The 22,130-nt window shown below is 48.7% G+C and overlaps 3 protein-coding genes across 3 annotated transcripts; all 3 read right to left on the reverse strand.

Moving 5' to 3' along the window:
• Positions 1-1,025: 1,025 nt before the first annotated feature.
• rin3 (Ras and Rab interactor 3) lies at positions 1,026-12,766 on the reverse strand. The gene is made up of 10 exons (XM_084438190.1): positions 12,333-12,766; positions 9,749-10,280; positions 9,488-9,602; positions 8,372-8,444; positions 7,935-8,026; positions 6,274-7,824; positions 4,249-4,557; positions 3,885-4,016; positions 3,599-3,762; positions 1,026-3,366 (listed from the first exon to the last, which is right to left on the reverse strand). The coding sequence occupies exons 1-10, from the start codon at positions 12,374-12,376 to the stop codon at positions 2,578-2,580; spliced, it is 3,801 nt and encodes a 1,266-aa protein (XP_084294316.1). The 5' UTR covers positions 12,377-12,766; the 3' UTR covers positions 1,026-2,577.
• A 618-nt stretch (positions 12,767-13,384) lies between these two features.
• tedc1 (tubulin epsilon and delta complex 1) lies at positions 13,385-17,274 on the reverse strand. The gene is made up of 8 exons (XM_084438821.1): positions 17,105-17,274; positions 16,723-16,813; positions 16,428-16,627; positions 15,922-16,086; positions 15,665-15,745; positions 15,403-15,489; positions 14,077-14,289; positions 13,385-13,966 (listed from the first exon to the last, which is right to left on the reverse strand). The coding sequence occupies exons 1-8, from the start codon at positions 17,237-17,239 to the stop codon at positions 13,583-13,585; spliced, it is 1,356 nt and encodes a 451-aa protein (XP_084294947.1). The 5' UTR covers positions 17,240-17,274; the 3' UTR covers positions 13,385-13,582.
• Positions 17,275-18,343: 1,069 nt separating this feature from the next.
• On the reverse strand, positions 18,344-21,563 carry dnal1 (dynein, axonemal, light chain 1). The gene is made up of 8 exons (XM_084437889.1): positions 21,457-21,563; positions 20,945-20,983; positions 20,616-20,725; positions 20,466-20,521; positions 20,312-20,367; positions 19,933-20,059; positions 19,160-19,300; positions 18,344-18,963 (listed from the first exon to the last, which is right to left on the reverse strand). The coding sequence occupies exons 1-8, from the start codon at positions 21,457-21,459 to the stop codon at positions 18,914-18,916; spliced, it is 582 nt and encodes a 193-aa protein (XP_084294015.1). The 5' UTR covers positions 21,460-21,563; the 3' UTR covers positions 18,344-18,913.
• Between the last annotated feature and the right edge of the window lie 567 nt (positions 21,564-22,130).

The raw sequence follows: 22,130 nt of genomic DNA on the forward strand, positions 1-22,130 counted from the left end.
AATATGAAAAGAGAGATGGAGTGGAGAATATGAAAAGAGATGGAGAGAAGAGGAGAAGAGAGATGGAGAGAATAGGGAAAGGGGGGTAGATTATTGGAACAACAGGATTTGATCTGGTGACTCTTCTAAATGCAGACCCTCTGTGTGGCAGTTTACCTTTCAGCTGTGAGGCAGGAACCCCCATCTTCCTCCATCTCTGCCTGTTACAGCCTGGTAGATATACACAATATACAATACAAACGAAAGTGAGAGAGGGAGCCTGAGCTACGGTTATAAGTTTCTGTGTAGATCTTGACTCGCGTCAAATACGACCTTAGTAAATTACCGGTCTGTGAGAGAAAACGTTGCTTCTTCCCAGTAAACCAGGCCAGGTCCTGGCTTATGTGCATGGCTGGCTTGTTTCTGTTCAGGACTGGTAGAACGGAAGCTAGTCATGCCACTGAAATAGCTGTGAATTGAAATGGCATGAAATAATGTCTGATAAATTAAGATAGGTCTTGTCGCCTGGACACATCAGTTCCAATGCTTCCAATGCTAATCTAGCACAATAAGAGCGGAATAGCCAGTTTGCTCATGAGCTCACAACAACTAGCAGCAGCTTCCATAACATTAATGGTAGCGGTCAGTGGCTAAAGCGTCGTGTTGAGCTGGTCGTCAGTGACTAGGTTGTTCAAGACTACCCGATGGAGGACCGATATCTGTTTGCTATCTGGGAAAAGGTTGGAGTGAAAGGATGAACGTGTGGAGGTTTGGGGTATAGTCCCATAAAATCATTCCCATCGGGAACCCTGATCTCCCGGTTGGGAGACAATACTTTCACTGCTACTCTACTTGTGCAGTGGAGATCGGCGGGTTGATTTTGGTGTCCTTCTTTATTTTGGTGTGCTGGGACTACTGCCTCTTGTGGTGAGAGAAATGCAGATCAACATTGACCGGAGTAAGGGAGGGAGGGAGTGACAACCCGACAAACGCTATTCAGTCGAGATCACTTTTGTCAAATTTGAACATTTATTATACAAGCGGCATAATACATAGCATATGAATTTTGGCGGTGTGCTCTGTCCGGGGGGCCCCCTGCCTTCCACCGGCGTGGAGCGCGTTAGCAGGGGGAGGCAATCTAGGTGTTCCCCCCCTCTGGGCCGCTTGGCCCAGAGAGCCAGGAAGGGGGAACGGCATCTAGCCCCCTGCCTCAATGACGATCAGAGTGGGCCGCGATCGGGAAGACGCTCGGAGGTAACTCAGCCCACTAAGACCGTCAAAGAGTGCCACAGGAGGACTGCTGTACATTATAGTCCCTGGTCCCCACGGGCCGACGCTTCGTGGGTTCCGCGGGAGATACAGCCTAGTGTCTCTGCGTCCATGGCGCCCGGAGGGACCGCTGGATGGCCATTCGGAGACGTAGCGGCCCACGTTCGCCACGGAAAGCCACAGAGACCAGCTAGCGGCTACTCTGGCATCCACTAGCCGACGCTAGTGGAATACCTGACAGACTACCTCGGACAGAGAGCAACGATGACAACAGATGACATCGACATACGCAGGAGGAGCAGGGGAGGAGGTGGGGCGAGCATGCAATGCACAACCAGCAGTAATGGCAAGCGCGAACAATGACATGTTTTGACAGCTTAAATACATGCGCTCTAGTGAGCTGACCAATGCTATGACAGCTACAGTCAGCTGGTGCTGGCGTCATGCGTGACTGATTAACCTCTGCTGACCCCCCCGGCCGTGACGTACGTGCCTCTTCTGAATTTGCGTCGGAGACTTCATTCTATGGTGCTGGCTTACAGCCATGCACAAAAAACAGGATTGACGTTCAAAAATGAAAAACAAGGAGGTGATTTGGTGTAATACAAAAAAATGTATTGCCATGGTGCCTGGATGGACAGGTAAAGTAACACTGCAGTGGCAATATGAATACGTGATTATGTAATACAGCTATATAGCCCGGCTGCCTTTCCCACCAGGGGAGTGTTTAGCCCCAGCTGGGTCCTAACCAGGCATTACTGGGTTTCGTTGTGGCATAAGGGTTAACTGAGCCTTAATGCTGCTCAATACAGCAGGAGAGTTCACACAAACACATCTGCACAGCCAAGAATATGGAAGAGAAGCCTTGCTTATAACATAACATTTAGAGGTATTGTTCCATGTTGTAAAAATACAAACTGCAAACTCATCAGCTTGTGGAAGAAAATCATGTTTTAGAAATACAAATAGAACCTTGCCTTGCCATGCACACACTGAAACAGTCACTCACACAGTCTCTCTTTCTCTCTCTCACGCACACACACGTTACTTTTTTCTATCCTTGTGGGGACCGCCTAAACTTCACCCTAGCCCTAAACCCTATTCCTAAACATAACCTTTTACCCCTAACCCTAAATGCAAACCTAACCCTAAATGCTAAACCTAACCGTAACCATAATAACCAAGCCCTAAACGCCAAACATTTGACCCTAAAATTAACCCTAAATTCGTGAGGACCCTCCAAAAAGTACCCACAACATTGGGCCTCTGCAAGTATAGTTAAATGTGACCACACACACACATCCACAAACTCACACAAAGGAATGTATTTCAGATTTCAATCAAACTCTCCTCGGATGCTGTGGTCGGTGACAGCGGCGTTTGGATCAGGGTTGATGGTGGCAGAGTTTGGATCAGGGTCGGTGACGTTGGCGTTTGGATCAGGGTTGATGGTGGCGGCGTTGGGATGAGGGTCGGTGATGGCGGCGTTGGGTTGAGGGTCGGTGATGGCAGCGTTTGGATCAGGGTCGGTGATGGCGGCGTTGGGTTGAGGGTCGGTGATGGCGGCGTTTCGATCACGGTTGATGGCGGTGGTGTTGGCATCAGGGTCGGCGACGGCAGTGTTGGGATGAGGGTTGGTGACGGCAGCGTTTGGATCAGGGTTGATGGTGGTGGTGTTGGGATGAGGGTCGGTGACGGCGGCGTTTGGATCAGGGTCGGTGACGGCAGTGTTTGGATCGCGATCGGTGGCGGCAATGTTGAGATCAGGGTCGGCGGCGGCGGTGTTTGGATCTGGGTCGGTGGTGGCGGTGGGGGCAGGGGGGGAGGCGATCGGCCATCCGCGTCTTGCGGGCCCCTGTTGCCGTGGCGATAGACAAAGCCGTAGTCCTTGCACCGTTCTGCGTGATGCAGCGAGGTCTTGACAGCGAGGGGTCGCTCCTCGGGTCCCAGGGACCGGTACTCTCCATCCACCAGCACGCTCAGGCCGAAGGCGTCCGGGTCAGGGACCTCGAACTTGGCTGCGCACTGCTCGCACAACTCCTTGACCGTGGTGATGGCCTGCACTCCCAGGGTCTTGGGGTTGGAGCCGGCCTCCAGCAAAGACACCGTGATGAAGTCCTGGGGCAAAGGACGCACACACACACACGCGCACACACACACACACCCACACACACACACACACAGTCACAGTATGTTAGACATCGAATCAGGATACAGTGTTCAGGTACGACTTGAGTTCTGTCTGTCTGTCTGAGAGAGCGTGTGGTGTATGTGTGTGTGCGTGAGCGTGTGTGTGTATCTTTGTGTGTGTGTGTGTGTTTGTTAGTGTTTGTTTGTGTGTGTGTCCAACCTGTACAGCGGTCTGTGTCATGCTGGCCTTGTTAAATGTTCGTCTGCGTTCCCAGCGGTGAATGGAGTCTTGGACCTCCAAGCTCAGCTGACGGGTCACCGGCTGCTTATCGAAATTCTTGATGTGCTCCACCGCTCCGTAGGTGGTAGTCAAGTAGTAGGAACCTGGAACACACACAGGCACACACACACATACTCAAACACACAATGACTCTGGGAACACACACACACATGTATGTGCTGTGTATGTATGCATTGTGTTTGTGTGTGTGTGTGTGTGTGTGTACCCTCTCCCAGCTGCAAAGCAGGGTCCATCAGCTCCATCATGTACTCCACATCCAGCATGAGGACGGCCATGTTGGTGCGAGCCAGGACATACATCAGCACAGGGAGGAAGTCATCAGCCCCGTGGGCTCTCCCTGAACAAGGGAACAGGAAGTAAGTGTAAGATGATGTTCTATTAATACATCCATGAAGATGACCTTTTTTGTGGGCTGAATATGAGACACACACACACAGCCTAACAACCCACAGACGTCTAAACAGGCAGATGATCAGACAGAAGACAGACAGGTAAATGGATAGAGACAGGCACACCCCCCCCCCCCCCCCCACACACACACACACACACACACACACACGCGCACAGACCTGGACAGCCCACAGACATGGACTCATAGATAATCTTGCAGGTCTTGAGCAGCATGTCGATCTTCCTCTGGGGGGAGTACTCCTCGTGGAGGTTCCACAGCTTGCTGCTGATCTTCTCCATGACGGCGGTTTCCGGCACGCTGGTGGTCACCCCCAGGTCTGTAGAGGTGGTGGCCAGGACCAGGGCCTGGTTCTCCCTCAGCCTCTTCATGGAGCCCTCCCGGGTGTGGAGCTCCTTCAGCGCAGTGTACACGGCATCCTTAAGGGGCTTCAGAACGCTCTTACACAGGGCTGCCTCCACGATGGTCTCTGGATAACAACAATACAGACACAGTATCGCACACATCCTACACAGAAAATGTAACTGCTGGACAACCTTTGGGATGTTTTTTTCCTGTCTTCCCACATACAAATGGTCTCTCGAGAACAACAACAACAACAGCAACACAACACGCTTCAAAAACGATGTCACCCCAGTATTGCTTAGCCAGACCTATCTCCACACTTCGCTTACGCTGTGACAGTGCTACAGAAGGTCTGTCTGGACTCATTACCATTCAGAGATAGGGGAAAAAAACGCTGTATTTCTTTAAACCAATCACAATCTTCTTGGGTGGAGCTAAGCCCCCGGATGCAGTGACGATTGGGCCAGGATAATCTCCCTGTCGCTACTGATTGGGACAGGGAAATTCTTCCACCTTCCTAATTTCAAAAGCTTATGATCTCCAAAGCTTACATCCAGTAATTCAGACTACCTGAGCCTTAAAGGGAAATGTCGCCGCTAGATAACATTTGGGATGTTTTACTAATTTCTCTACAAGACGAGGTTGTGTAACAACACATTATGTAACATTATGTAACCGCATTGTTATGACGAAATGTAATAAACTGCCACTTCATTGTGTAATAACACCCGCATTTTGTAATAATCTGCCTCATTTTGCAATAGACTAGCATAGCTTGAAGGCAATATATAATAAATTTCCCTTAAAGCCCCATTATGTAGCAGTCCAGTTTAGTGCACTTTAGCCGCCGCTAAAGGCCACTAGAGCCATTACAACCGCAGTACCATTGTCGTAAAACACCGAGAGACGCCTGTTACACCTCTCACGTGCATTTGTTGACAACTGACAAGCTGAGGAAAATGGAGACTGCCGGCAAATTTGAAGAGGAAAGCAGAATTGATTGATTGATTGATTGATTAACTTTATTGAGCAGAGCGTTAAAACAACAGTTACATCTCAAACCACATGGGGCCGCAGTACATGATTATTATTATTAACGTTCATGTGAGAGAAAACCATGGCTCTCAGTCAAAAGTTACATAGTGCAAGTCGCCGGACCCCTCTGTGGGAATGGAAGAGGTGCTGTTCTCGCTATAATAATCCAGCAGACCAATAGATCGACTTTGAAACTGATATTTTAAGATGAAATCAACAACATAGTGGGGCTTTAATAATAAATATCTTGTGTGCGTGCGCATCCATGCGTGTGTGTGTGTGAGCGTGTATGTGTATCTGTATGTCTGTGTGTGTGCTACCTACAGTAGCTTCTCCTGTATGTAATGTTAGTGTGTATGTGTGTTACCTAGCTTCTCCTGTGTCTGTTTGTAAATGTTACTCCGTGTGTGTGTGTGTGTGTGTGTGTTAGCGTTAGCCTACCTAGTCTCTCCTGGGTGTAGATGCTGGTCTCCAGCAGACTCTGTGTGTCTGTGTGTGTGTGTGAGTGTGTGTGTTAGTGTTAACCTACCTAGCCTCTCCTGGGTGTAGACGCTGGTCTCCAGCAGGCCCTGTGTGTGTGTGCACGCGCACGCACGTGCGTGTGTATGTATGTGTGTGTGTGTTAGTGTTAACTTACCTAGCCTCTCCTGGGTGTAGACGCTGGTCTCCAGCAGGCCCTGTGTATGTGTGTATGTGTGTGTGTGTGTGTTAGTGTTAACTTACCTAGCCTCTCCTGGGTGTAGACGCTGGTCTCCAGCAGGCCCTGTGTATGTGTGTATGTGTGTGTGTGTTAGCGTTAACATACCTAGCCTCTCCTGGGTGTAGACGCTGGTCTCCAGCAGGCCCTGCAGCTCGGTGCTCTGGATCAGGTAGCTCTTCAGCTGCGTCAGCATCTGGCGGATCTCCTGCAGCATCTCGGTGCTGGAGCTGTGCTTGCCCATGGTCTCCAGGGCGAAGGCCCTGTGGTCCCTCACCAGGCTGCCCAGGTAGGAACTGCCATCCCGGGACAGCTCCACGATACGCTTTTGCAGCTTGGAGTCGGCACTCAGGAGGCCCGTGAGCACGTTGGAGAGGTTGACCATGGACAGACGCTGCTTGGCGCGGTCCAGGATGATGGTGGAGGTTCTTTTCACTCCGGCCTTGGGGCTGCTGCATCCCTTTCTTCCTCCTCCAATAGCGTTGTTGCCCCCACCCCTGGTGGTAGGGGTGGTTCTGCCCCCCCCCTCATCCTCAGTGCTGCTGGCGGTGCTGGTGGAGTCCTGGTCTGGGGCGGGGCCAGCCCCTCCCTCAGGGGAATACAAGGATACGTCCGAGGCCCTGGCGTCACCCCCGGTGGTGACTACGGAGGCGGGCTTACGGACAGACCAGGGGGGTGTGGTAGGAGGGGGGCGGAGTGGACTGGTGAGTGACAGGGGTCTTCCACCCGCGGGGCTGCAGTGCTCCGGTATGTTGGGTTTGGTCAGTGAAGGCCTCTTCCTCCTGGGAGGGGGCACCGGATGGAGAGGGGGCTTCCTGAGGCTGGAGCCGGAGGCGTGGCCGGTGAGACCACTCCCCCCCTGCGTGGTCCCGCCCTCTGAGTCAGTCCGCGCCTCTGTTGCTCCATCTCGCTCTGGCTCTACGCCGATGTCTCCCTCCATCTCTCCCCCTCTATCTCTCTCTGTGCCTTTCTCCCCATCGGCCTCTCTCTCTGTCCCGCTCGCCGCCTCCTTTTCTCCGTCTCCGTCTTTTTCTTGCTCCGCCACCGTCCCTGTCTCCGCCTCCTGAGTCTCTGCCCCTCCCCCTGGCTCCCGGTTGGCTGGGAGGTTCTCCTCCAGGCAGATCAGAGAAGCTGGGGGCTCCGAGTCCAGGGCAGCGGGCGCGTCCTTCTGTCTGTCCCTTTGTCTGTCAGAGGGCCTGCGGGGCAGGGCGACGGGGGGGGCTCTGTGCAGGTGAGGAGGAGGGGGAGGCCGGCTTCCCGCCTCCCTGGCGGAGGAGGTCTGTGCTGAGTTGGTCTTTAGAGGAAGAGATACTCCCTCTCTGCTCTTCTCTTTTCCTTCCTCCTTCCGCACCATGGAGGAAGGGGGGCCCCTGGGGGAGGCGGGCAGTTTGGCCCCCTGAGACAGCAGCAGCAGGGGCTCGGGGACGTTGGGGGGGCGGGGTGGCGGCCGTTTGTACTTGGGGCCCCCTTTGGGGCTCGGGGTGGTCAGGCTCTGGCTCCGGGAGACAGGGCAGAGGTCAGAGGTCTGCTGAAGTCCGCTGCAGTGCTCCTCCAGGGGGACCGGGTTGATGTACCAGCCCCCCTCCGGGCGTTCCTCTCCCAGGCCCGCCCCCTGCTCTCCGTCCTCCCACTGGCTGTTCAGCATTGAGCCCCAGAAATCTGCATGGAGAAGCAGAGTGAGGTTAATCTCTTGACCCACACTACTGGGTCTACTGTACTAACAGTTACAGTCATTCATATGTAAAGTCTATGCAAATGAGATATCCCACCTGAGCCCAGCGTGGAGACCACCTCCATATCCTCATACTTGGTTGCCTGGACGATGACCTTGGGTAGCCTCAGGGTGATGGGCAGGACGTCCCTGACAAAATGTGACACACGGTGATCGGTCAGATTTACAACGCAGGTCAGGTGTCGATGTGGTTCAGATGACTGGTCAGTTCATATTAACAATGTAATCAAGACCTTGCTCGAAAAATACTATCTGAAATCATTCCACATATTTATCTCTGCTAGATTGATCTTGCTTGGTACAATGGAACAGACGAGATAGCCCCCCCCCCCTCCCAAAAGTTAACCCCCACCCAACTGACACTCCAGCAAGACTGGAGAAAGTACTTTAGGGGATTTCAAATAGTATTTGGACCCAGGGTTGAATTATGTTTTGAGTGCAGGCCAGAGAATGTGTGAGAGAGACCAGACGTACCGACTGACACAGTAGTGGGAGACTAGCTTGAAGATGTTATCAAAGAACAGGACGGACCTCTCGAGATGGATGACTGGAGGGAGGGAGGGAGGGATGGGAGGATGGGGTTCATCATTCAGTACTGGGTGAGGGTTTTATTTAGAGAAGACTGCACTCTGTGGCTATAGGCTGGGCCTCAAAACTCCCTAAGAAATACTATTGGTAATATAATAATAGACTGTATTTATATGGCACACTTTCAAATACAATGAAATATCAAGGTGCTTAACACAGAAGTCTAAAACAATATATACAAAATCATTAATATAACATTTAAAATGAATTAATTTAAACACTAAAATAAGCAATTGGGAACTAATTACTAGTTGAAAGATCAAATATTATGAGCCAAATTTAAAAGGAAGACATAAGAAACCTAGGGGGGAGCAGAGAAGAGATGAGTCTTAAGACTTATGACTCTTAAGATTTTACCTCTTAAGCACTTATTGTATTTATATTGCTAAATGACTGTAAACTAATGAATAGGCTATGATTATTACAGAGGTTTCAGTGGATAATCCACTGACTGGACATTTCCTGCTAGCCCTCAGTCACAGGATGATGACATTACAAAAGGAAGTCTTGCACTGTCAAGAGATGGAACAGGATGCCTGTGGTGAGCAGTTCCACATGCACACACACGTACGCACGTGCACACACACACACACGCACACACACACGCACACACACACACACACACATTCATTAATTCATACAGTACACACACTCCCAGAGTGACCTCTCTCCCCAGGAACCCTGACAAATACCCTGACAATGACACACTAGCCCATCTAGTAGAAGAGGGACATGTACTGTATACATGCAGAGATTGAGGAGGTTGCCCTCAAACCCTAAACAGGGATACTTGTGGTCTGACACAATTATCGCCTATCTGCAAACATTCCAAAAGGGAGTGGTGGTAAATTCTAAACAATAAGGTCTTAATCATCTTACTCCAGAATCCAAGAGCGGGTCTCGCAGAGGACATACCAGAGAGTGAAGAGGACTTTAGCTTACCCGAGTAGGAGAAATGACGAAGGAGAGCATTGATCAAAGAAACGTTACCACAATACTCACACGACCTGTCCTCTCTGACCACGAAGTCCTGGACCTGGGGCGCCTCCTGCAAGTCAGCTAGCCGCACTGACAGCACCATGGCCTTCTGGTCAAAGCCTCGCCGCACAAGAAACACCTGGACATAATTGAACACCTTTTAACAAAACGACATACTGTAGGTCCAACAAGCTTTTAGGCATCAACATGCATCATAAAGTATTGGAGCTTTGTGTGTAGTTTGTGGCATACAGTATGTGCGTACGCAGTGTTTGTGTGCCTTACCCCAGGTCTCTCGCTCCCCAGTATAGATGAGCTTCTCTCTTGGTTCATCCCCAGCTGGAGCCAGACAGGGCAGGTCCTGATCAGCCTCTCCAACAGACTGATACTGGGAGGGGAGAAGGGGGCCAGGGTCGGGGGCAGTGGGGGAGAGGAGGGAGGGAGGGCAGGGGTGAGGGGGGCAGAGGAGGGAGTAAGGGGGGGAGGGAGGGCAGCAGAAGACGGCTTTGCCACCACAGAAGGGGAGAGAGAAGGAGAGGAGGGAATCAGGGGAGGAGGGAGAGAAGGAGTCAGGGGGGGAGGGAGAGAGGGAGTCAGGGGAGGAGGGAGGGCCGCAGAAGAGGGCTTTGCTGTGGGAGGGGGAGGTCGGGATGGAGTTGAGATGCTGGACAGAGGTGCAAAGCTAGGTCTCGGAGGGGGGGGTGAAGAGGGGTGAGACTTGGGGGGAGGGGGGCAGGAGGGGTGAGGTTTAGGGGGAGGTCTGGCGGGACCGGCTGTTGGGGGAACGGAAGGGGAGGAGCATGGCTCTGGACCCACCCTGAGAGTAGAGGAGAGAGGCAGGGTTAGAGACTCATACCTGCGTCCTCCTCTCTGCCCACACAGGAATACACAGGTACTGTATGTCCGGAAATCACACAGACTCCAAATGGTCTCCTCATGTCTCTGTGCGTTCTGTTTAAAATCGAATATTCTCTCTCTGTTCTGTACCACTCCCTCAGCCCAGCAGTTTGAAATAGTCTACTTAGTTAAATATTCCTCCACAGTGCGCCAGGAAAAAAACAAACTCTTCAAACAATATGTCTTCCTAGGGGCGTCCAGGTCTCAGATGTGCACGATCACCTGTGGTGTCCCTCAAGGATCTGTTCTTGGACCCATTTTGTTCATCTTCTATATGCTCCCCCACGGTCGTATCTGCAGGCATGAAATATTATACCATTGCTACACCCATGACACCTGTACTTGAAAGCTGTCCTTGAAAACCATTGTTCTCTCCTCCTCAACCAACCACAGTGTCAAGTTTGATCCCTCCCTGGCTTTCAACACCTACTCAAACATCTCTGTAAGACATCATCCTACCGCCTTAAAAACATTGCCAAAGTCCGTCCCACCTTAACCCTGTCTGATGTGGAGTAGCTTGTCCATGCCTTTGTCTCCGTAAGGCTGGACTACTGCAATGCACTGCTCATTGGGATGCCTGGCAAGAACCTCCAAAAGCTCCAGTATATCCAGAACGTGTCAACATACAGTGCATCCGGAAAGTATACATATGCCTTCACTTTTTCCACATTTTGTTATGTTACTGCCTTATTCCAAATGGCAAATGGCAAAATTCCAATTTGGAAATGGCAAATTTATTCAAAAAAAATTAAATTAAAAGTATCATGTCTGATGAAAACAAGATTGAACTCTTTGGCCTGAATACCAAGCGTCATGTCTGGAGGAAACCAGGCACGGCTCATCACCTGGCCAATACCATCCGTACAGTGAAGCACGGTGGTGGTAGCAGCATGCTGTGGGGATGTTTTTTAATGTCAGAAATTGGGACACTAGTGTAGGATTGAGCGAAATTAATGAATGCAGCAATGTACAGAGAGATCATTGATAACCTGCTCCAGACCGCTCTGGACCTCAGACTGTGGTGAAGGTTCACCTTCCAAGAGGACGACGACCCTAAGCACACAGCCAGGATAACAAAGGAGTGCCTTCGGGACAAGTCTGTGAATGTCCTTGAGTGGCCTAGCCAGACTCCAGACTTGAACCTGATTGAACATCTCTGGAGAGATCTGAAAATGGCTGTGCACCAACGCTCCCCATCCAACCTGATGGAGCTTGAGAGGATCTGCAAAGAGGAATGGGAAAAACTACCCAATAGTAAATGTGCCAAGCTTGTAGCATCATACTCAAGAAGGCTGTAAGTTGAAAAGTTGAAAAACTTTGTCATCATGGAGTATTGTGTGTAGAATTCTGAGGAATTTAATTTTAATTTAATCCGTTTTGGAATAAGGCTGTAACAAAATGTAATAAAATGTGGAATAAGTGAAGACATATGAATGCTTTCTGAATGCATTTTTTTTGTATTGTGATGAAAATGGCAAATAAAGACTATCAGTGATCATTCTAAACATGCCAAAATGCTTTTCTTTTGCAAATTGGTAGACAAATTGATGCTGCTGGGATAAATTGTATAATTAGTATGAAAGAAATGAACACTTTTAAGTCACAATTTAAAATCAAAGTTGTGGGTATGATGCAATTAGGAAACAGGAATTAGTAATCTCTTTTGCAACTTCAACAGTAAGCTTGCTAGAAACACACAATGTTAACTAAGGACTCAAGTGCTGGTATGTGGTTTGTCTCGACTTGTTTATATGTTAACAGAAAATAGGAGTAGAGGGTGGAACCACAAGACCCTTACTTCCTTCTTTCTCTCCCCAGCCGTCCAGTGTCTAAGAAGCCTGAATATTAGCAGAATATCTGGCATTCTAAAATATGTATAACGTTCTAGAACAGAATATTCTATCTCTATAGACATTCTAGAACAGAACACTGCGTCTCTCCATAGACATTCTATAAGGAAAACTTGACATACCCCGTGGAGGCAGCTGACCGCGGAGAGAGAGCAGCTGTTTTCATCGTTCTGTCTTCATGACTCCAAAACTTTCCTGAGTAAAAGCTGCCTCTGTGCCTCTCACTAGCAGCCCTAAACCTAACCAAGCAAGCCCTGGAGCTTCATAGACTCGTTCTATTGCTTCTGCTTTAACATGACTGCAAAAATAAATTTTAAGAAAGAGGCAACAGGACTTTTTTTCTCTCTTTAGCCCTCCCCAGTATCTCAACTTCCTGTCTGTATGAGATCTGTAATGGTGTCAGGAAGGGGCAGGCCACTGCAGTCAGAATCCCCCCTCCCTTTCTCTCTCTCTCTCTCTCTCTCTCTCTCTCTCTCTCTCACACACACACACACTCTCAGGTCTCCCCATGCAGCCCTGTGTGTCTGGTGAGGTTATAGAGGCTAGGTTTAGTCTGAAGACGTGTTTTAGCCTCTCTCCTCCCCCCCCTCTATAAACACAACCAGATGTAGCCTCCCCCTGCCTCCCTATTAGACCTCAGGAATGTGGGAACGTCTGCCCCCCTCCACTCAATGCTGCCCCCCCGTCTCTCCTTCCATTCAAGCATTCCCTCTCTTCAAACCTCTCAAGTCCTTCCCTCTCTATACCCCACTTCAACTCAATCCCTCCCTCCCTCCACCTTCCACTCAACATCTCCCTCTCGCTACCTCTGGTCTCAGCCTGTGTGGAGGAACTAGACCAGGGGTCACTCAGAATGCTGGCGTCATGTCCAGCTGACATTTTTTGTGTGAAAGAGGACAATGACTTAGTGACGCATTCCCAGAACATGAGCAGGTTTACGCTGCAGTTATCAGCTGCAGTCAAGGTCAGGTTCAGAGGTTAGTGTTGTTTACTGAACCGTGGCCTGAGGGCAGAAAGCAGATTTCCCTCTGTTTGTTTATCTGAGGCAACAGACGTGCTCAGCAGATGCTTCCTGTTGGTTTGGAAGGGAGGGTGAGAGAGAGAGAGTAAACAGAGTAGCGATACTGACAAAGAATTGATATCCATTTTATTTCTATGTTGTTCCATAGTCCCATTAACACTACTTTGATTCATCCAACACAGATAGCAACAGCATACACACACACACACACACACTCACAAATACACATACAGACACCAGTAGGCGCACACAGACAGACACACACACACACATCCCAGCATCGTTACGGAACGTCGAGTTCATCCAGACCAGAGGGTCCATGACATCAGAACGAGGGCCTGGGGCGGGGGGTCAGGGGTCAGGGTTCATAGGCCGGGGGGGGGGGATTAGGACCAGCCCATCTAGTTGTCCAACCAGCTCCTGGATCTCTGTACTCTGGGCCCGTCTCTGCAGGTCCCGGCTCTCACACAGGCAGGCCTCCTTCTGCCGCAGCTGGAGGATCATCTGTGAAGCCTGGGACTCGCCTGGTCTCCCCGCCCCACTGCAGGCTGCCGCTGCCGGCCGGCCCGGCTGAAGACTCGGCCTGTAACCCTGGTAGAGAGCACCGGGACTGGAGGCCTCCGCCAAGCCCTGGAGCATCAGAGCCACCATCCTCTCCATCTGCTCCTGGGAGGGTCCTGATAATAACCCCCCTCCCCTCCCCTCCACGGGGGGTGTACACAAGCCCCGTCTCACCTGCAAAGCAGAGATGACAATCACTCATTGAAGATTTGCACGAGAATGACCTTATAAGCAAGTGTGTGTGTGTGCGTTCTCTCACATGGCCTGTGTGTGTGTTCTCTCACCTGTCCAAGGTGTGTATGTGTGGTGTGTGGGTGTGTGTATCCAGGCTCAGTCTGCAGCCTCCGGAGTGCGCTCTCCAACAGGCCCAGACGCCCCCCGACCTGGTGGTGGAGACAAGGATCCCCCCTCCCTCTGGAAGTCTGGTGTCTGGGCATAGTCATAGTGACAGGAGGCTCCTCCCTCTGATCTGTCAGGTGGCAGTCCAACACACTGTCCTACACACACACACACACACACACACACACACACACACACACACACACACACACACACACACACACACACACACACACACACACACACACACACACACACACACACACACACACACACACACACACACATCAGTAGCCTGCTATACATGTCGAAGCCTCCGGAGGAAGAACAGTTTGCTCTGTTCTATCCTGTAGAAGCCCTCAGTGTTGTCCGTCCAGTCCAATTTGTTGTTCAGGGGCACTCCCAAGAACTTGTATGAGTCCACTGTCACAACTTCTTCCCCGTTGATGGGGGTTGGAGGCCTCCTGTTCTTTCTGAAGTCCACCGCCAGTTCCTTCAACTCAACTCAACTCAAATTGTATTTATAAAGCACATTTAAAGAAACCGAGGTTGACCAAAGTACTGTACAGGTCCGGAGCAACAAACACAGCACGCAACAGAACACTTCAATACACCACTACAATAGTTCCTTGGTCTTGCAGATGTTGAATTGTAGAATGAAGTTTAAATGTAAGTGTATTTTTTTTTTTTTTGGCATACATCGTTGAATAGGTGAACAATTGTGTGAACCAAAATGGCGGGGATTACATACAGCGTAGGCCTGTTGTGGTTTTTCACATGCCTCTGTAATATGATCTTTAGAAACATCTTTAGACACGAAATAGCTTCCTCACTTGCTCCAGCACGCATGCGCACAGCGTGCTGGAGCAACGATTGCGCGCTGTGCGCATGCGTGCTGGAGCAAGTGGGGAAGCTATTTCGTTTCGAAAGACGTTTCGAAAGATCATATTACAGAGGCATGTGAACAACCACAACAGGCCTACGCTCTATGTAAGCACAACTAGCGATTCATAAAGACAGATTGATGAAAACAACCGTTTCGCGTAGATTTTTAGAAACTGCATTCCCGGTGCCCCCACCACCGCCATTACATGGATATACTGGCTCGCGCTGGATTTAAAATTTCTTCTACATGCCTCCGAACTACACCAAAGTGATCTCGGTGAGTCAAACGTCTTATAATATGTCGTAAATAAGGTCCAGGTTGTCAAAAGCGAGCATTGTCCTTTAAGGTTGTGGTTCACGTTGTGGCTGTGGAAGAGACCACCCACCATCCAGCTCCAGAAGATGCTCTCCTGGTGTTTCCATTCCAGGTAGGCCTCCAGAACATCACACAGAGTCTGCACATGCTGAATCGCCTGCAACACACATGCGCGCGCACACGCACACGCACACACACACACACAACTAGGTTAGAGCTAGGTTGGGTAGGGCTGGAGTCAGGTTAGGCTGGAGTTATGTTAGTTTTAGGTTGAAGGCCAGTTAGAGTTAGGTTGAAATCCGGTTAGGGTTGGTTTAGGGTCATGTTCTCACCTCTTTAAGTGCAGTGGAGTTTATGTTGTGCTGGTCATCAGCTAGGGGGGAGGAGCAGGCATGGGAGATGGAGGACAGGATCTGAGGAGATGACCAAAGGCAAAGCTATCGGCAGTCACCCTGACAGAGGCGGACATGCCTTTGGTTGGCATAACTCCACCCTTTCCTAGCTGGGCATCGCAGACTCTGCCTACGATCATCCACAACATAACTCTTTGGCCAGGAGACTGTATCAGGGGACACTGTAACAGACTGACCAGGTGAAGTAGCCTCGCTCTCTCTTCCTGCACGGACAGCAGGCTCCGCCTATGGAACCTGAGGCGGCCAATCAGCCACTGGAGTCTCCTGAGGAGGCAGGGATCTGAAGACTGTGACTCCGCCTCTGTCCGTCCCCTTACTGGTCCAGTAGATCTTGGTGAGACCTGGGAGGGTGTACCACATGGTTAGTGTGTGCCAGGGGTGTAGTGGTGACTCAAGAAGTTGGTATACTCTAATGGCTTAATTGCTGAAATTATAAAAATGTTACAGTAGTGGTTAAAGAAGTGGGTATACTGTGTGTCCATGGAGAAAGAAGTGTACACCACTGTTGTGTGTGTCTGTTATATTCTTGTGTGCCAGTCTGGGAGGGTGTAGCACTAGGAAAGAAGTGTTCGATCAGCAGAGTAACGCTTCCATCTGGTGGAGGATCACATTACTTCAACTGCTCCAGAACATGGCAGGGACAAAAAAATAGGATATGAAGGACATATCAAAGGCCTTTCACCATGGGTGTCAGCGCCAGAGGGTCCAGCTCCGCAGCCCTCTTTCTCAGCAGCACCTCCAGTAGGCCTCCAGAGCACAGCAGCCAGCCCAGGGCCAGGAGCAGCTCCCTACTGCCCACCTCCTGGGGCTGGGTCCCCAACACCCAGCCAGCTCCGTAGCCACTTCCCCAGAGGAAACCTCGGACCAGCCTGGACTGACTGTCTACAAGGTACAATTGACAGAGATCAATATCAATGCTCACCATCCACCATATACTCTGTCCTATATGCTGGCTACCACACAAGCTTAATATTTACCTCTATCTGAGTGTGTTGAGCAAGAGCACTCATATTCAAGTGGGGCTGCTTTCAGAAGGATGTTACATATGAGCTTCAAAAATTCTCCCACCTGGAAAACAACTGAATGTCATTCCACAGGCACCCGGTGCACCGCGGGTCGACCCAGGCGCCGAGAAAACGAGTCTCACGTTTATTGACAAGCTAGCTAACTAGCATTCAAAAAGATGTGACCAGTTGTTCAAGTTGACTTCAATGCACAGTGCATACTAGCCTCCTTACCGTGATGGAAAGAAAATACAGCGCAAGCTAGGCTTAAATTGGCTAACGTCAGCTGAATAGCTATTTAATATTAGCCATGCAAAGTTTAGCCTTATGTTAGCTAGTTTGTGCAAAAACTTACAGCATTCTCGCCTTTGTTAAATTTTGCCCGTCTAAAGGTTTCAGCACAAGGGACTGAATCCACTCCGAGTACAGACAGAAGTCTGCAAAGTGAACCGATCACTTCTTTGACTTTGACGTTCTTTCCTCGGTGCATTTCAGGCGCTGCAGAACCACTCGATTCTCCCGAGTGATTTCATTACATCCGGTATTGTTGCCATGGTTCTCCTTCTTCTTTTAGCTTTTTGTCGGTTGGTATAACTTTCGGGTGCTAGCCTCGCGTCACCAGTCTCTCCTCGGAACATGTATTAATAGAAGGCGATTAATAGAGCCTCGGAAGGACTGCCTTAAGCCCGCCGCATCATCCGGCTTGAACCTGTAGAGCCCGCCTCCAACATCCGCTTGCTTTATTTTTTATTTTTAGTTCTCCTCGCATCTTCTTTTACAATTTCGTCGGTGTTATGCCTGGTGATGCCATCGCGAATGCTATCTACTCGAAACTTCACCATGTGCAGCCTACAGTAAAAACATTACAACTGTTCGTCTTCCGGTCCAGACTGGATGATTATGCGATGCGTCATGGCGCTTCCGCTCTAGACCGGCGAAACAACACCGAACGAGAAAGGCCCCAGACTATTCGGGTGAATTACCGCCACCCCCTCAGTCATGAAAGACCATCTCCTCAGATTAATTCTATACAGTAATCTTGTTGACAGAAATACTTCAGAAGGAGTTTCCAACACACATCCTCTGAATATTTCTGTAGAACATTTATAATATCTCCCTCCCCAACCTTACATAGGGCATTCTGTAGGACTTCCCTCTCGGAAAACATACTGCTGGCAGTACAATAAAACAGTCTACTGTTTCTTCCTCACCACATATTCCCACCTTCCAATAGCATGCTTACCAATCAACACCTTGCAGTAGCATGCTTACCAATCAAAACAAGAACTGTTAAAAGCAGTACAGTATTATCTCCTCATGGATGCATTAATAGGATCTCCTCCATCCTATATGGTTTAATTTCCTTAATCCATTTGATTGGTCAATATTGGAAATGAAAATCTCTTTTTGCCAGTATACAAGAAACATTAAAAGTTGTGCTTGCATGACTTTTGAGTTGACAAAATTAACACCAAACCAATACTTAACATTAGTGCAACATATTTTATTAATTCTCATATTCGAAAATCATAAACATCTAAGTTTCTTATATACAAACATGCCAAGTAATAATTTAATTAAAATAGATTCACTTTACAAAACACTCATGAACGACAAAAAAGTAGATATCACTGCTGAGTATAACAGTATTTGTTTGTAGCCAGAAAAATCCCATCTGAAATGCCCATTCTCCAACCACCTCAGGAAGGGTACATGCCAAGGACTCAGGAATCGAGCAGGCTACAACAGGAAATGTGCTTTCATTAACAGTCACACAAAATGCTGTTGGTGCCTTCATAATAAACACAAACCCTTCAAATAGTAACAGCTACAGTTGTGCTTTCTATATAACTAGTATCTGTGAATTAAAGCAGGCTCATAGTGCAACTCTGACAGACCTACCAGGCAACATGTTGGTTTGACTGGCTCCCATACTGTTATCACTGTTTATGTCTTCACAACAACTGGATGTTGTATGAGCACCAGGAATGTGCTTTGGGGGGGAATGATGGGGCTTCTCTGCCTACCATTAACAAGGAGACAGCCTGGGATATCCTGGTGGTTTAATTGGTGTGTCAAATGGTGTTGGTGTGAAAAAAAACATTTAAAAAAGTGTAAAATCTATAAAAGGTCAAAGTGTAAAGACCATAATAAAGTGAGTGTGTTAGTTTTCTCCTCCATCGTCATCATCATCCTGCTTGATCACTGGGTTGCCTAGAGGTGAGATGAAGACAAAGGATGTTAGCTTGGATTGTAAAAACTAAACGCAAGCCAGCGCGCGCACACGCAAACACACACACACACACACACACACACACACACACACATACATACATACACACAGACTGTCTGCAATACTATACAGAAGCATCTTCTTCCTACAGAGTAGTAGAGTCTGCAGATAGTTTACCATCTAGTTTCTTGAGCTTGGGCAGCCTCTTGGTGGCCTCCTCTATCCAGTTGCCCTCTGCTGTGTACTTCTCCTCCAGAGCGTTCCCCACAAACACCAGGTCCACCAGCGCAGGCAGGTCAGCCAGCTTCACAAACTCCGCTGCAACACCAGGGACACTGACTTACTAACAACAGACTTGAGGGGTTATACCTCTGACTTTACAGTACCAATATGACTGACATCAAGGGATATAACTCCAATCATACTAATATGACTGACATCAGGGGTTATAACTCTGACCTTACTAATATGGCTGACATCAGGGGTTATAACTCGGACCTTACTAATATGGCTGACATCAGGGGTAATGTAGACTCACGAGTCAGTCTCTAAATGCTGCACTCAGCTAGAGAGAGAGGCGGAGATCTTGAAAGTCTGGCATTGCGAGACTAGGGGTAATGCTGCGTTAAATTTGGCCAGAAAAGTAGTGATTTACGCGATACTACGCAGAGTTTTAACTGGAACGCCCCTCTCAACTTGTTTTCTTCACTTGTGTACTCACTCGACCCTACCCCCAGTTCACTCTGGAAGTCGTGAACAAGGTGGCAGCTCCCTGTGTAACTAAGTGAGACTTTAGTAATACGGTTTTATTAGCATTTCTGTATTATTTGTGTCTCATTTCACTACTTGCTACTTTTACTACTTTACTTATATGGCTGACATCAGGGGTTATTATTACACCAACCTTACTCGCTGGATAAAGATGTTATATTGTGTTAACATGGGCTCACCCCACTCCTTGACCAGGTTGTTGGACATGTAGAGGACCTTGAGCTTCTTCATGACATGGATCCCCTTCAGCTTCTCTATCAGGTTGTAGGAGATCCACAGTTCCTCCAGCGTGTCCCCCACCGCCTCCTGTGGAACACCAGGGATAGGGTCAGATTGAGTACTGTTAAGATGGCCATATCCCCGTGGCCGGTGGCACGAATCAGGCTTGTAAGGGCATAGAGTGCGGTGTTCCGCAAGCAAACTTTGTCAACCTGGCGCCAGTGAAGTTAAATACTGTACTAACACTAATGCTGTGGTCAGGGACATCAGTTGTGAGCCAGAGTCTAACCTATACACTCTGGACCAGGAGTCAGACATGGAGAACGAAGCCAAGCTCACCAATCCATTCAGATTCTTGATGTTGTTCCGTCCCAAGGATAATATCCGTAGGTTCTCTAAGAGGAACAATAAAAAATATTGTGTGCTCGGTCACTCATCAGCATTAGGCTCTGATCCAAGTTGGCATGATGGAATATTAGTGCTGTGTACTCACTAAGACCGTTCAAGTTGGCAATCTTCTCGATGCAGTTTGTCGACAGAGATAGCCTCCTAGAGAGGGTCAAACACAGGAGAGTCGTATGACAGAAGACCAGACGACATGTTAGCTACTGCGTTATAGAGACTATAAGGTTAGCATCCTCACTCGCAGTTGATGAGAGTAGAGAGAGAGGCGTCCATCTTCTCAATGGGAGGAATCTGCCCATACAGCTTCACTGCTTTGGCCTCCCCCACCTTCTCCCCAGCCTTCTCCTCCTGCAAGCACAACACAGTATGTAAACTACATGGCAATAAACGTTTCTGATTCTATATGCAAATTCTTTATTTGACTGTTAATTACTGTTGAGTTTTGGGGTGAGATAAACTAGAATCAGTAGACAAATCACGTTCATTAACAGTGGACAATGGTTGGTACTGTAATTCTCCAGGTAAGTTAAAAGGTCACATCACCATCATTGGCATCAACAGACTTACCCATTTGACAAGTGCTTCTTTTATGGTTGTTGCTTTTGCCTACGAAATATTAACATAACATCAGATAAAATATGAATAAGCCAATACAACAACATTTAGCTAGATAACGTTGAGATTGTAGGTAAGATTGTATAACGCTAGCCATCCGCGCTAGCTAGCTAACGTGGCTAGAAGCTGCTATCTTCTTCAGGACCAGCTGACTCGTGCAGACGTGCACGTTTGAGCATAGCTAACTAGGTTGACTGACAACTAATGTTAGCTAGGTATGAGACGGAATACATAGATTTAGTAAGTTTGCACCTACATTTAAAACGATATACGTTACAATACTGGCTAACGTTCGGAAGCAGCTTGCTAACTTAATTTTTAGCGTAAGCTATTTTGGCCGAGACTCATCGAGCTGTCGATCAACGGTAAAGGTCTTGGTGTCTAACATAACCAAGTGAATGATAAACGACAAAGATAGATAGCTAAACAAAGAGCTTAATTTGCAGAATAACATCACATCTCACCATGTTGTTGATGTTCTTCTGACTGGTTGCTATGACGCTGAGGAGAGTTCACAACGCTTGCGCAATGGCACGAGCTGGACCCATGATCCTGTAACAGGATCAATCATGGTTCTACTGTATTAGGATCTATATATCTTCTTCTGTAACATGATCTATCATGGTTCTACTCTGTATTAGGACCGATATCTTCTACGGTAACAGGATCTATCATGGGTCAACTATTCATGGTAACCAGGCCAGGTCCAGCCTGGCTTATGTGCGTGGCTGGCTTGTTTCTGTTCAGGACCTGTAGGATGGTAGCCCTTCTCAGGAACTGTGAGTGCACTGATGACGTAGCATCTGCTACCCCAGTCCTTTCTACCAACAGGAAATTTTTACTTTTAAATAGTCGCCAAGTTGGTGGCGCTTGGCGCTCATATTTAAAAGTGTCAAATAAACATTTCACAGCCACTCACCAAAGCAGAAACGCCTATTCTAACAAACGATGGGTTTTGAAAGCTCGGTGCTACCGTTAAGTGATCTTTTTAGCCGGTTTTTGTGGCATCGTCATTATTTTTCGAGGTAGTTTTGAGGATTTCTGACCAGATGGGGCACTGTTCGCTATGCGGAGTTGTATGGCAGTTGAAGAAGACTACCTCGAAAAATAATGATGATGATCACTTAACGGTAGCACC

The sequence above is a fragment of the Borostomias antarcticus genome (assembly GCF_949987555.1).
Source record: "Borostomias antarcticus genome assembly, chromosome: 5".
NCBI classification, from domain to species: Eukaryota; Metazoa; Chordata; class Actinopteri; order Stomiiformes; family Stomiidae; genus Borostomias; species Borostomias antarcticus.